Below are 15,636 nucleotides of genomic sequence, written 5' to 3' on the forward strand. Positions count from 1 at the left end.
GTTAGAGGAATATTTCACAGCTGATGCTGATTCTAAAAATAGTTACTGAGACCTATAGTGACTTCTGTGCATCTCAGTTATCTTCTTCCATTTAATCCTGTGTGAAGAAGCATAGCTGGCTAACTGTGGATCCATATGCAAATGCAATTACAGTCTACAATTTTGTCCAAAGTAGGATACATTGCAGGCAGAAGAAATCCTCCAGGATATTCAAGAAGATGAGGCTGATCCTTCAGAAATCCTACAATATTCAGATTAATCCTCCAGCTGGATGTGTGGTTTGAAAGTGACATAAGATTATATTTATAAAGAATTTCTTTTTTTCAGAGGTAAAAATTTGAAAAAATAGCTTTTTGTCAAATAGCATAATAATCCCCCCCCCCCCACACACACACAAGGCCAACTCTCCCTCCTTTGATTTAAAACCTTAATATTGATATTTTGATGGATTTCAAATCTGCAGAGCAAATTATAACCATTGTAGGTACACAGACAATATTCAATCACATTGTACCAAAAAAACAAACAAAATTCAAATTGTAACTGAAAAAGGTCAGGGAGTGTTTCATATCTGATGCTGATTCTAAAAATAGTCTCTCAGACCTATACTGACTTCTATTCAACACAGTTATCTTCTTCCATTTAATCCAGTGTGAAGGAGCATCCAGAGCATGGTCTGTTATTCCTTACATTTGTACATTTTGAATGTAATTACAGGCATACCCCAGTGATAGGACACATCAGGTTCAAGATCATTTGTCATATAGAGAATCATTACTTTTTTTTTTTTTCACTGATAAATATATGTAATGGTTTAATAACGTTTTTAAGTAGTTATATACATGCATAAATAACATAAATAAAGCATTTATTTATGTCAGATATATAAATGAAATATTTCAAATAATTTTCATAAATAGCAATGTTTATGATAGCTTCGTTAAGGGAACATGCCACCCAGTTAGCTCATCAATCGACATATTAAAAGTTTTAGCATTCTGGCAATAACACTGTCACGTTTACAGAGAACTATAATATTAACTAGTGTAGTAGTTTTGAGTTCACAAAGAACTTTATCATTGTTTTTAACAACTATAACAATACTCATTCAAGTTAAGTTTCAGCAATATATCTACGTGTTTGACTCCAAGATCACTAAATTTAATAAATCAGAGTATGTGTAATGTAATAAGTTTGTTATCTTTTTACTGGAAGCAACAGCACCCTTACTCTAAATTTTATCTGCCATTATTAATAACAATAAAATAATATTTCAAAATAATTATTAATGATAATTTTATGTGAAATTATGGATTATTTAGCTGTTTGCTGATGATATAAAGTTGGGAGAGGCATAAAGAATGATGGTCATGTCAAGTCCCTAAAGATTTACTTCTTAGCTTGGCTAAATAGCTGGTGTTGCAGTTTTAATGTCATTAAGTTCCATTTGCTGTACTGATGGAATTTTGTTCAGGTGATGAAATTTAGGATCTCTGGGTGATAGTTGACAGACAACTGAACAGTTGGAAAAATTGCAAAGACTACACATATTGTTTTTATGATAAACAGAGCACTGATGAACAGAGATAAGAAGGTTGATGTACAAGACCTTGGTATACTATTGTGCACAAATTTAGTCACCTTCTTTCCTTTGATGTGGAAACTTTGGAGAGGGTCCAGAGGCAAGTGACTATGACAATATCAGGAAATTGTAAACTGATGGGAGGGAGGAGAGTAGATTTTTTGCACGGAGAATGGGTGATGATTAAAATGTCCCTTCACTCTCTCATTATTATTATTTGACACCTCCAGGGAGTCCAAAGACTCATCGAGGGAGAGTGTGCCAACAGCATCAAATGATTGAACCCCTTCCAACTACTAACCACGCTCAAACTTGCTTAACTTTTTACGTGAGCCATTAGTAGCAGAGGCGCTACCAATCGACCAATCTTTCATGTCCAGGAATATACCAAATTACATGTAACCTTCTGTACATTGGGAGAGAGGCCTGTTTTTCCAACCATGGAAAACCGGCTTTTCTGACCATGCACAGGAGACCTAACAGAAATGGTGGGAAAGGCATTTATCTTTTACACAGCACAAAAACCTGGTTTGAAAAAAAATTTAAAGAGGCATTTGAAACATTCATAAAATAACCAACTTAAAATAAAAATGGCAGGCTAAAAATCTCCAATTATATATATTTGGCTTAGTCCTTTATCCAAGTGTAGGCAAACAAAGTTTGTGCCTGAAGTATTTTCAGCACTGGGGCAACTTGTGACAAAGGTGGGATAAGTTCTCATCACTTGTCTTAGTATATCTCCCATAATACAATCCATATCCTTATGAGTATATATAATGCTATGCATCATAGGAAAGGTCACTACCCAGATCGGTTTCAACCTTTATTGAGTGTTTAAGTACAGGTCCTTCCCAAAAACTATTGCGGTCCCCCAGATCACTCAACAATGAGCAACCCAAAGGACCAAAAACTCAGAGTTGTTCTCTTCTGTAACAGGCTCGCCCTGTCACTGAGAAGAACTCTCAGCATTGGATCTACCCCATGGCAGGCTCACCCCACCACCGACAGCTGCTCATATTTCATCTGAGGGGTAACAGCAACAGCTGTGCCTCAGTTAGCTTCATGGGCTACAGCATTGCCATTCATTATCCCCCCCTCCCCACCTGGGTAGTAGCAACAGCCATGCCCAGTAAACTTCATTGGCTACAGCATTGCTATCCACCACCCAAGCATCCAACTGGTTTCTACCTAGAAGTCTCGTCAGTGGGAGCCTGACCCAGAGGTGGTGATACTAAGGTGGAAGTGATTGAGCAGTCATATTCCAAATATGCCAGTTGTCAAAAGGTGTAACACCTTATTATTAAAATTCTCTGGATTAGAGATAGTTGATGGAAGTGTTTTTCACTTGGCTGTGTTACCAATTATATATTTGGCTTAATCCTTTATCCAAGTGTAAGCAAACAAAGTTTGTACCTGAAATATTTTCAGGACTGGGGGAAACTCGTGAAAAAGGTGGGATAATTTCTCATCACTTGCCTTAGTATCTCTCATAATACAAAAGCACATATCCTTATGGGTATGTATAATGCTATGCATTATGGGAAGGGTCACTACCCAGACCGGTTTGGACCTTTATTGCAGTCTTGTCAGTGGGAGCTACACCCAGAGGTGGTGATCCTAAGGTGGGAAAATGGAAATATGCATATGGAAATATGACTTCTCAATCACTTCCACCTTAGTATCCCCACCTCTGGGTCTAGCTCCCACTGACGAGACCTCAATAAAGGTCGAAACCGGGCTGGGTAGTGACCCTTCCCATAATGCATGGCATTATACATCCCCATAACGATATGTGCCTTGTATTATAGGAGATACTAAGGCAAGTGATGAGAACTTATCCCACCTTTGCCACCAGTTGCCCCAGTGCTGAAAATACATCAGGTGCAAGCTTGTTTACACTTGGATAAAGGATTAAGCCAAATATATAACTGGTAACACAGAGAAGTGAAAAACACTTCCATCAACTATCTCTAATCCAGAAAATTTTAATAATAAGGTGTGACACCTTTTGGCAACTGGCATATGGAAATATGACTTCTCAATCACTTCCACCTTAGTATCACCACCTCTGAGTCTGGCTCCCACTGATGTGCTTTTGCACAGAAGTGGTCACTTTCCTTGAGGTATGAGAGGCTCTGCTTGGGGTAGGTTTTTGTCTGTCTGTGAGTGGGGCCACCACTAAGATTATGGCTCTGTCTGGTGGTAAGGTCAGCCTGCCATTGGGCAGGACCAATTCTGAGAAGTTCTTCTTGGTGACGGGATGAGCCTGTTACTGAATGGAACAATGCTGAGTTGGACGGTCCTTCGGTCACTCATAGGGAGTGGTCTGGGGGACCGCCTAATTTTTAGAGAGGTCTTTACTTAAACAGCACCTCAATAAAGGTCGAAACCGGGCTGGGTAGTGACCCTTCCCATAATGCATAGCATTATACACCCCCATAAGGATATGTGCCTTGTATTATGGGAGATACTAAGGCAAATGATGAGAACTTATCCCACCTTTGCTGCCAGTTGTCCCAGTCCTGAAAATACTTCAGGCACAAACTTTGTTTGCTTACACTTGGATAAAGGATTAAGCCAAATATATAATTAGTAATACAGTCAAGTGAAAAACACTTCCATTAAAAATCTCCAAGTTTTGGACAACATGTATACCACCTGATAACAATGCACATCTTTAGATTGTCCTCACCACAAGTGACACTGATCTCCACAACAAAAAAATAATCAAAATTAACATCAGATAATGGCAACTAAAGAAATTAACTTCAAAATACCCACAGGAGATCCCAATACTTTTAAAAAATACTGTGTGTGTGTGTGTGAGAGAGAGAGAGAGAGAGAGGTGTCCAAAGTGTAATATATGGTGCAAGAATCAGATGTCATAAATAAGAAAATTATTCTGATTGATGTGATTGAATAACTAAAAGAGAGAGAGAGAGGGAGGGGGGTCAAAAGAGTAATATATGGTGCAAGAATCAGATGTCATAAATAAGAAAATTATTCTGATTGACCAATGTAATTAATTAATAATCTTACTTTTTTTACATCAGATTATGCAAGTCAAGTAGTTTTTGATATGTTGTAACTTACTATGGTATATGTTGCTAGTTGTTGTATTGTAGCATTCATATATTGATATTTATATTCATAAAAATGACTTTCAGAAGTCAAAAACAGAATTTCATTATTAAAGTTTTTATTCCAAACAGTAGTTGACTCCATTAATTGAATATAATGAGTGCTATCCACATTTAATTTTGCAGAATGAAAAGACTAACTTCGGTTTCTAGAGATGGCATGTGATTAACATCCACTGTAGTTATAATGGAAATATTCAGTCAGGATTTTGTCAATATAGTTAAGATTGAGAGGGGGGGGGGGAACTGGAAGTATTGAATACCAGTGGGAAAGATGACAATATACCAGCAGTTCAGGAATGCAAAGTATTCTAAATTTTAGACAATTTTGATGTTAAAAAGGTAGTGGAACTAGAATGAATATCACATGTATGTTATGGGAATGTGCAGAGTACCTGATAACATGCTCTAGATCTGGTTGTTCGACAAGAAGGTAACAAGAACAATTCCAGAAAAGTAGGAGCGGAAAATAGTGCCACTGCACGTGGGAGAATCCATATCAGTAGGTCCAGCTGTAAGACACTTTGAACATCAGATGTGGTGGTGAAGATGAGAGAATGGTCTGAGATAGAATACAAATTTGGATTGATGAAAACAGACAAATTTGTAGACAGAAACATGCATTTGTTAAGGGAAGGTCTTATTATTATTATTACCACCCCAAGACCTCATGGAGTCAAAGACTCATCTGGGAGATCCTTTTATCACACACACACAGCTCATCATACCATGTTTTAAACACATTCAAACTCTTTGCAGACACCACATTCTCAGGCAAGGCATTCCAATCATTCACAACTCTGCATGAAAAAAACCTGCCTCTCACTCCCCTACTCACACCCTCTTTATACAGTTTCCAGGGATGACCTCTGGTTCTCCCCTGATCTCCCACTGTTCTCTGTAAAACTTCTCCAACATTGATCCTATAACAACCCCTTAAGTTCTTGTTTCAGTAACCTAGTTATTTTATAATAGGGTTACAAGTGTATTGGACAAGGGAGATACTCATATGGCCATTTTTCTTGACTACAAAACCATTCAGTAGAATACCACGTTATAATTGTTGTGGGAGGACTAGGAGACATCCATGGAAACTGGGCAAAAGTGTGGTTAGTAAAGGTGTTAGAGCTGGGTTCTTTACTTTTAGAGTAGTGAATGAGTGGAATGCGCTCCCTGAGTCTGTGGTGGATGCTGTGACAGTGAATGAGTTTAAGGCGAGGTATGATAGATACTGTATGAATGTCGAATAGTTGTGATGAAAATGATTTGGGGCCTCCCTTGATGAGTCTAATGACTCCCTGGAGTTGCCCGTAATAATAATAATAATAATAATAAGCCACTGTTGAAATAAAGAAAGATAGGGATAAACAGTCACTTTGTTAGCCTGGTTATAGGAATGGTTACCGAATAACTCTGGGGGTACTGAGGGTACCACAGAGTTATTTTCTGAGACTCCTGTTGTTTAATCTATATATCAGTAATATAGTTTAGTATCTGAAAGGTGATATTCAGTTGTCTGCTGAATTTCAGAAAGTAATAGTAATTTCAGAAAGCTCTGATATGATTGTTACAAGAGCATTTGAAGAGGTTTGAATTTGGGAAGATGAATGAGAAATTTAGTTCACTGTTACTAAGTGTTAAAGTTATGCACTTTGGCCAAAGAAGATGAAATAAGTTAAGAAGGTTGGGGAAATCTGGGATTATTGGTAAACGGGAAGAGATGAAGTATTTAGTCATCAGGACATCTGTGTGATATGTAAACTATAGAGTGAGAGCAAGTGTCCATAGGCAAGACAAAGACTATTTCAAGACTGGAATTTTGAATGCAAAGATGGATTAAGATTATTATGATTATATTATTATTATGATCAGTATTATTATTATGATTCTGGTCTCCATGGAGTCAAAAGCCTCATTGCGGGAGACCCATCCTACAAAACGCAAAGTCTATCATACTACTCATTGACCGTTCGTACCCTCACCACTCTATCAGGCAATGCATACCATGGTTCACCACCCTCCTTGCAAAGAAACCACTCCTCACCCTCTTGCTCACAACTTCCAGAGATGGCTCCTTGTCATTGCTCTTCCCCCCCCCGTTCCACCAAGCAAAAGAACTCTCCAGTGTCAATCCTGTAACCACTTTCTCAACAGTTTAAAAGTCTCAATCATATCATCTCTCCTTCTTCTAAATACCAAACTCTGCAGTTCCACATTACCTCAGCCTGTCTTCATAACTAACTAACATTGTACAGTCCAAATACCATCTTTGTTATCTGCCTCTGCACCCTTTCCACACTTAATTTATCCCCCTCAAATCCTGCGGATCAAATTTGAAAACAGTAGTCCAAGTGTGGTCTGATCAGAGCTTTATACAATGGAATGACAAATGTTTTATCTCTACAGGTCAACATCCTTCTCAGTATTATTATTATTACCATCTGACCTCCATGGAGTCAGAGACTCATCGTGGGAGGTACACACTATCCAGCGATTCCTGTTCTACCCCCATTTCCCATTCTATGAAAATTCTCTTCCATGTCTACCTGATAACTACCCCTGGAATGTTCTTGGCAGATAGGAAGAGAAGAGGTGATTTAGACATGCAAGTTAGTGAACTTGTCTGATAAATATAAGAGGGAGAATAAACAAGGTGATCCCTGGAAATTATATAACAGGCAGTGTGAGAAAGGAAGCAAAAAGGAATTTTTTGTATGGTAAGTAGTGATTTGAGCAGAATGAGTTACTATTGAGTGTTGTGGATTCTCTGATTGAATGTTTTAAGGGCTGAATATAATATTTATGGTGGTATGGGAGAGTTTGGCCTATTGCAGCTGAATTCTTTTGACTCTGTGGAGGCTAAACTCAAATAACAAATAATACTAAAAAAAAAAAATTATGCTAACAGATCTCTTCTCACTTATTATACTTGACAAGAACTTGTACTTGCACATGTGTTAAAGATCATAACAAGAATATAATTTCTTGTCAAGTAGAGAAGAGTATAATTTGTAACTTTTTTAGTTCTCATTCATATTTTTAAAAGAATTTCCACATGAAATGAATTTAGAAATAAAAGCACATTGTAACACAATTTTGTATCTATGTCTGATGATTACACAAAAAATTAAAAATGATAACATGAAACTTTTACTGAAAATTTAACAGTATTAGTACTTTAATATACTCTAATACATCATATTCACATCATATGAAATGAAAATGAATTAGTATAAAAACTAAAAGATATAAAGCTTAATAACATGAGTTTGCACCCTTTTCTTCAGTTAAATCCAGCCATCAATCCTGTGACAAGCTACTAGTTCTACATTTGAGACACAATTCAGTAGTTTTTCTAAGCATGTCTTAGAAAAGGCAGGATTTGAAAAAATATCTCTGCAAAAGATCGATCTCAGACAGTAGTATCTATGTATCAGCATCTTAGTCTTCTTAAATCTTAAAGGACTGCTGAAGAATCCTCCTTGGATTATTCCTTAAACAAAATAATCCTTTGTAAAAATCTAATTTTCTAATGTTATTTAATAATATTTATAAGACATTCACATAGTGATAAATTCTATATAAATAGTGACTTATTCTTCAGCAATGCATTCAGGATTATGGTGATAGAATTAAGATAAACACAATTATTATTTTAAAAAAAGGCTCATTCCTTAAAGAAAAAATATAGTTATCCTCTAAAAATGACTTTCTTTTTTCAGTGACCATTTAAATATACCCAGTCCTTAAATTTATTTTAAGAATCTATGTTAATTACTAAAATATTTTAGTAAATGAAAGTAATAAAATAATGTAGACTGCCCTTCGTTGCTACTAGAGGACACTGTATATTACTCAACTCACCATCTGTAACACTTAATCTGCCATCCACACTACATCTACTGTCCGTTAATAGCATTTTTGTCTGTTAATTGCATGTGTAGTCTCTCTGTCCAATTTGCTTTTATATATAATTGTGTGTATTTCCTGTATTAATTCCAAGTGATTAGCAGTTTATTAATGTTATTATCAGCTTCTGAAACATAAAGAAAAGCTCATATATTTTATCACTAAAATATATGAGATTTTCTTTCTCATTTACCTGTTTCTTTTCATACTCCAGTTTAGCTTTCTGCACAATACTCATTATTTTTCTGGACTTTATATATGCCAGCCTGCTAGACCAAGTGGTTAGCATATCCACTCTCCAGCTAAAAGGCTGCAGGTTCAAATCCCGCCATGGGCATGGATGTTTGTGATTGATTGTCTGTGAAAATACTAGTTGGTGATGAGAAAGAATATGAAATATTCTTTCTCAGCTATCAACTGTTCCTCATCAAGTGAAAAAACAACTGAAACAAATTTTGCTTGGATTTTTATAATGAATATAAAGAAAGTATATTATTTAGGAAAAATCAAAACAAAATCTATAATATTTCTTCTAAAACCTTCAAAGTTTAGATATCCATTATAAATGGTTGAAATTCATATTACATCAGAGAGATCCACAAGAAGATGATATGGAGAGAATATTGTGAGAATAAATGTTATGAAATATTATTATTATTATTATTACGTAATACCTCCAGGGAGTCCAAAGACTTGTCGAGGGAGGGCAGTTACTCTAAAACTCTCCATCTCCACCGCTCCACCAAACCGCAACTACCATCATCATCTACACCGACAGCATCTGCCATCGACCATCACCACTAGTATTTTAACGGACAATCACAAATAACCATGGCCAAGGTGGGATTCAAACTTGCAGCCTTTTAGCTGGATAGTGGATATGCTAACCACTTGGTCAACCAGGCCAGCATATATAAAGCTCAGTCCAGAAAAGTAATGAGTATTGTGCAGAAAGCTAAATTGGAGTATGAAAAGAAATTGGCTAAAGGCAATCCAAAAGAATTTTATTATTATGGCACAAGCAAAAGAAAGAATGATTGTGGAAGAATAACTTTCTTGAATGCAGATGATACTCTAGTATCAGACGCTAATGAGATTGTTTAAATTAATCAGTGTTCACTTAAGGGTCAAAAGTTAAGGTTCACTTAAGGGGTGCTTAAGGGTCAAAGCTGTATAACTGAGAGGAGACCTCCACATAGCCTTTAAAGGAATGCGGAGAACCGACCAGGGCTTCTGACCTAATGTCCAATCCTCACCTTCTCGTGGTGCACCCTGTTGGGTATCTACTTTGATACTGAACGAACGAGGATGGGCTGGCAATTTGGGATTTAGCCGACCAAATTGTATTCTTATTGGTTAAACCAAAATAAAAAATGATGGTACAACATGACAAAATTTCATGCCGGCTGGGGCGTCGCCCGGTTAAACAAGGCCCCCGTTGTTTTCGCCAGGGAACCAGGGCGAACAGCGAAAAGTCAGCTCCTGGAACAAATCTGAAAACAAACCCCAACTCAACATCACCAGAGTTGAAGATCGGTACTATCAACGTAAGAAGCCTGAATGGCAAAGAAATGGAGCTAGCTGAGGAATTAGATAAGTACCAGATCGACATAATAGGGGTGACTGAAACAAAAAAGACCAAAACTGGTGAGATCTTTCTGAGCAATAAATACAAAATGTTATATTCAGGCAATGACAATCATGGAAAAGAAGGAGTAGCCATAGTATTCAACACAAAATACGAGGCTAATCTTCTTGAATGGCAGTCAGTCTCAAGTAGAGTAATGTGGGCAAATATGAGAATGGGGAACTGGACAATGAGACTTATTTGTGCTTATGGTCCCACAGAAGGTTCTACTAAGGTAGAAGTGGAGGAATTTTTTGATGCTTTAGAAAAAGCAACTAACACAATGAAAAAGGAAAAGTTGGTCCTTGTTGGGGATCTAAATAGTAGAGTAGGAAATGATTGTGAGACATACAAAAATATTTTGGGAAAATTTGGAGAAAAGAGCAAAGCTAATAATAATGGCAAATATCTGTTGGATTTCTGCTCAGGACATGGACTGGTTATTACTAACACCATGTTCCAACATAAAAATGTGCACAAATTCACATGGAGAGAAGAGGCTAGGAATAAGAAAAGTCTCATTGACTATGTTATTGTTGATAGTGATGTTTTCTCCCTGGTGCAGGACACCAGAGTGTACAGAGGATTTGAAATTGGAAGTGATCACTATTTAGTCTTGAGCAGGATAAAATTGAATTTCATATTGAAAAGAATAATATGTAAGAAAGTTTTAAAGCGAATAAAAGTTGAGCAGCTCTCAGATGTGAACTGTAGACTAAAATACAGAAATATTATTGAAAAGAAAATGAAAGAGTTTGAGAACAGGAATCAAACCTTGGAGATTCAGTGGCAAACTCTGAAGGAAACATTGATTGATTCTGCCAGAGAGGCATGTGGTGAGGTTGTGTGCAAGGATAAAAAAATCAGAACTCCCTGGTGGACACAGGAAGTTAAAGAGGCAGTGAAGGAAAAGAAGAAAGCATATCAAAAGTTCCTGGCAAATAAATCAGCTTTTACTCTTACAGAATACAGAGACAAATGTAAGAAAGCTAAACAGTGTGTAAAACTAGCTAAACAAAAGTCATGGGAGGACTTTGGCAAGAATATAGAAAATAAATATCAAGAAGGTGGCAAAATATTCTGGAGGTTGTTGAAGAAGCTTAGGAATGGAGGAAAGAGTGCTGTAAAAGGAATTAGAGATGATAAAGGTGAAATGAAAACAGGAGAAAAAGATATCCTTGAAATATGGAGTAATTACTTTGAAAAACTGCTAAATGAAACAAGCAGTGATGACAGCACAGTGATAAAAAACACTGACCAGGCATGCAGTCAGGAATACATATCCATACTTGAAGTAGAAAAAGCCATCAAAGCTTGAAATGTGGAAAGGCAGCAGGAGTAGATGATATTCGACCAGAAATGCTGAAGTATGGTGGTATAAGAGTCTTACAGTGGCTGCACTGCATAGTTCAGAAAGCCTGGACAGAGGGACGAATTCCCGATGATTGGAGTAGAGCTCTCATAGTACCCATATATAAAAAGGGAAATAAAACTGCATGTGAGAATTACAGAGGTATTTCCCTACTGAGTGTTCCTGGAAAGATCTATGCAAGTATACTTGAGAAACGGTTGAGAAGAATTGTGGAAGAAAAGCTTGGTGAAGAACAAGCTGGATTCAGACCAAATAGAGGCTGTCAGGATCAGATCTTCACTTTACGACAAATAGTCGAGAAAGCATGGGAATATAACAAAGATCTGTATTTAAGTTTTGTCGATTTGGAAAAGGCATATGACAAGGTGCCAAGAGAGAAGCTATTCAATACTCCAGTTATATGGTGTCAATGGGACATTATATCAAGCAATACTTAGTCTTTATTTGAGTTGTGAGTCAGCAGTTAGAATTGAAGCAAGTACAGGAAGATGGTTTAATGTTAAATCTGGTGTGAGACAAGGATGTACATTATCCCCTCTGTTATTCATTATCTATATGGATCACATTATGAAGGAATGTGGTATTAAACCTGATATCAAAATTGGAGATGTTAATGTCAGCTCTTTGCTTTATGCAGATGATGTTATACTTCTAAATAAATCCGCTACAAGTCTGCAAGATTCTCTGACTAAATTGAATAGCTGTTGTAATAGATATGGCATGAAGGTCAGCAATAAAAAGACAAAGACAATGAAAATAGGCAGAATCATTGAAAATGTCAACTGTGTTGTGAATGGAGAACCTGTGGAACAAGTAAAACATTTCAGCTACTTAGGCACAATTTTTACTGAAGATGGTAAACTAAATATAGAAATAGACAACAGAATCAGCAAAGCTGGTATCGTGGGAAGTCAATTGAATAAATTCATATGGAATAAGAAAGAAATTAGTCGGAATACTAAATTAGCTGTATACAAGACTGTGTTCAAACCAATTTTAACTTATGGATCTGAGAGCTGGGTCAGAAGTAAAACACTTGACCAAAGACTAGAGACCGCAGATATGAGAGTTCTGAGAAAGATTAGAGGCCTGAACAGATGGCATCAATGGCAATATCATATTAATAATGAGGATATTAGGAAAGAACTTGACATTGTCAGCATCCAGGAATGTGTTAGCAGAGGTAATCTCAGATGGTATGGTCACTTAAATAGAATGGGAGAGGAAAGATTAGCAAAACAAGTGTTCTCTGCCAGATTGGCAGGAAAACGACCCAGAGGAAGACCAAGATATAGGTGGTTTGATACGGTACAAAGTGCCTTAGACGATAGAAATATAAGATCTGATAATGTTGGAGTGTTGACAAGTAACAGACTGATTTGGAGGAAAATTGTAGATAGGAAGTTAGTAATGATGTAATTTTTTCATGTAGTACTGTCATATCCTGTACACCCCTTGAGGGTACATGGCAGGAATTTGATGATGATGATGATGATGAGAGTGTTCACTTTGCTAAGATCTACGAACGAAGTTTATGTAACATGAGTTAGAGAGTGCATGTAAATGTGGTTCAAGAGCTACTGCAAACCTGGATAAGACTTTGTCAAGAGAAAGAGATGGAATATTCAGCATATTTGCTAAAGGAAGCAGCCGAATTGCTACATCTTTCATTATTATTATTATTATTATTATATTCCTATCTGAATTTTAACACCATTCAACCAGAATCTGTTGTACCAAGCAAGAAAAGCAAAAATGGAAAAAAATTACCAATTTTTGTGGACCAGAGATGCCAAGATATTCATAAGGAAGTCACAAACTTCAAAGCCAATACAAATTAAAAAGCTCAGAAGACAGAAAGGCTGCCACTGTGAACAAAAAGCCTCCTAATTAGCTCAGAAACAAGCCCACAATAATAAAAAAAAAAAAAGAATGTGAACCATCAAGACAGATGAAATAACACAGGACATATAGGCAATTTTACATTGATCAGACCTTTCAGTTCATTCATTTGACCTCCCTACGTCTGCTACTTTTGACCTCCCTAACACCTGCCTACTTCCAACACAGCATCCAAATCAATAAAATATATATATATAACCAGTGTCATCCTCAGATAAGCTAATTACAAAGCTTCAAGGATGCAGTTGAGACATTACATCCCAGTAGTAGTATTTATCTAACATTATTTACTTAACATGCTGTAAGGAATACTTGTAGTAAACAGAAAATGTGATAGTAATACTTCAGTTATATATTTAAATTTAAAATTATATATTTAATTTACATATTTAAATTGAAAAAAATATTATTATGCAAACTGCATCGACATAAGTAATATTGTTTAACTTGTGAATTATTAAGTGTAAAGTATTACTATGATTATTATTAATGGTAATAACATGCTTTTTATTCTTGTGTCAATGAGAAATTCTGCAAATGATAACGATATTACGAGTAATTATAATTTTTACTGAACCATTTGCAAGAAAAAGTTGCATTGTTGCCTAAATTTTAATATATTCATGTAATTATTTGAGAGATTATATAATAAACTATTATTATTATTCAGGCTCCATGGAGTCAAAAGACTCATTGTGGGAGGTCCTTTCTAAGAAACACAAATCTATCAAGACTCATCGAGGGAGGTCCCTCCTAGGAAACACAAAATCTCTCATACCACTCCTTAAATGCATTGACTGTTCCCGCTCTCACCACTCTATCACGCAATACATTCCATGGTTTAACTACCCTCCATGCAAAGAAACCACTCCTCACCCTCTTTCTCACAGTTTCCTTTTGTAACTTCCAGGGATGGCCCCTTGTCATGACTCCTTTCCACTGTTCAATTAAGCGAAAGAACTCCCCAGTGTCAACCCTGTAACCACAATGTTTACAGGATTTCCTTCATGGAGGCCTTCATGTTTGTATAACTTGAGTCTCAGCCTCAGAATAATACAGCAGGGATGTTTGATACATTCCTTCCATGATACATTGATGAATGTTCTAGTACAAGGGTGGTGCAAAAAACATGTGTAACTACTGACCTATCAGTATCTCTGGTATGATAGTGAAGTTTTAGAGAAATTGATAAGAACTTGCATACAGAAATGGCTAGACAAACAAGCTATTCCAAGGAGCAGCATGGGTTTATTGAAGGAAGGAAGGTCATGCTTTAGCAATTTGCTCATAATTATAAGACTGTTACAGCCAAGTTGGATAAAAGGAAGGGATACACTATGATAATGTTGGATGTTGCTAAGGCATTTGATAGGATACCACACGAACGGCTGTTGCATAAACAGCTGGAGAATATGGGAATGGAATATAAACTCTCAACTTGGATCAGTGGATGGTTGACAAACAGATATCAAAAAGTGGTATACACTGGGTGTGAATCTGCTAAATTTAAGGTGACCAGTGGTGTACCTCTGGGTTCAGTCCTTGGGCCATTATTGTTCAATTTATACATTATTAACATCAGTGAGTGAGTGGAACTGTTTGCCTCTAGGGGTAGTGAGTGCATCTAGCATGTATGAATTTAAAAGAAGATGACAGCTGGTTTTGGTGATTTATAGCCTCCTTCAATGAGTCCCTTGATTCCCTAGAGGTCTCAGATAATAATCAATATTCTATTTTAGGATGATTTTATTTGCGACTTTATTTTATTTTTTATTTGGCTTTATACTTTGCAGTATGCCTGAGATTTGCAATTGTTTGCTGATGATGTGAAGATAGGCAGGGCAATCAGGGATGCTACTGATATCCAGCACTTACAAAACAATTTACAATTACAATTACAAAACAGTAAGCTGGAAATTTGGGCAAACAAAAATGGCTATCAGTTTAACATTAGTAGGTGTAAAGTTATGCACTTTGACGTGATGAGATTTCAGCAGCATATTATATTAGTGGGATTATGCTACAAGAAACTGATGAGACTGGGATTTCTTGGCAGAATGGTGGATAGGAATTTGAAGTTCAAAGTTCACATAGCAAAAGTTGC

At 36.5% G+C, this 15,636-nt stretch overlaps 1 protein-coding gene across 2 annotated transcripts in view; it reads right to left on the reverse strand.

Moving 5' to 3' along the window:
- Positions 1–7,870: 7,870 nt before the first annotated feature.
- Positions 7,871–15,636, reverse strand: part of LOC150101936 (uncharacterized) — a 113,906-nt gene continuing 106,140 nt past the window's right edge. For both annotated transcript variants that reach the window (XM_090400499.1, XM_090400498.1), the window contains exon 6: positions 7,871–8,215. In XM_090400499.1, the coding sequence (XP_090256625.1) occupies positions 8,210–8,215 (6 nt within the window). In that variant the 3' untranslated portion in view covers positions 7,871–8,209. The remainder of the gene's footprint in view (positions 8,216–15,636) is intronic.

The sequence above is a fragment of the Typopeltis vanoorti genome, chromosome 11, assembly GCF_054136105.1.
Source record: "Typopeltis vanoorti isolate ZY-2024b chromosome 11, IOZ_Tvanoo_1.0, whole genome shotgun sequence".
Classification (NCBI taxonomy): domain Eukaryota; kingdom Metazoa; phylum Arthropoda; class Arachnida; order Uropygi; family Thelyphonidae; genus Typopeltis; species Typopeltis vanoorti.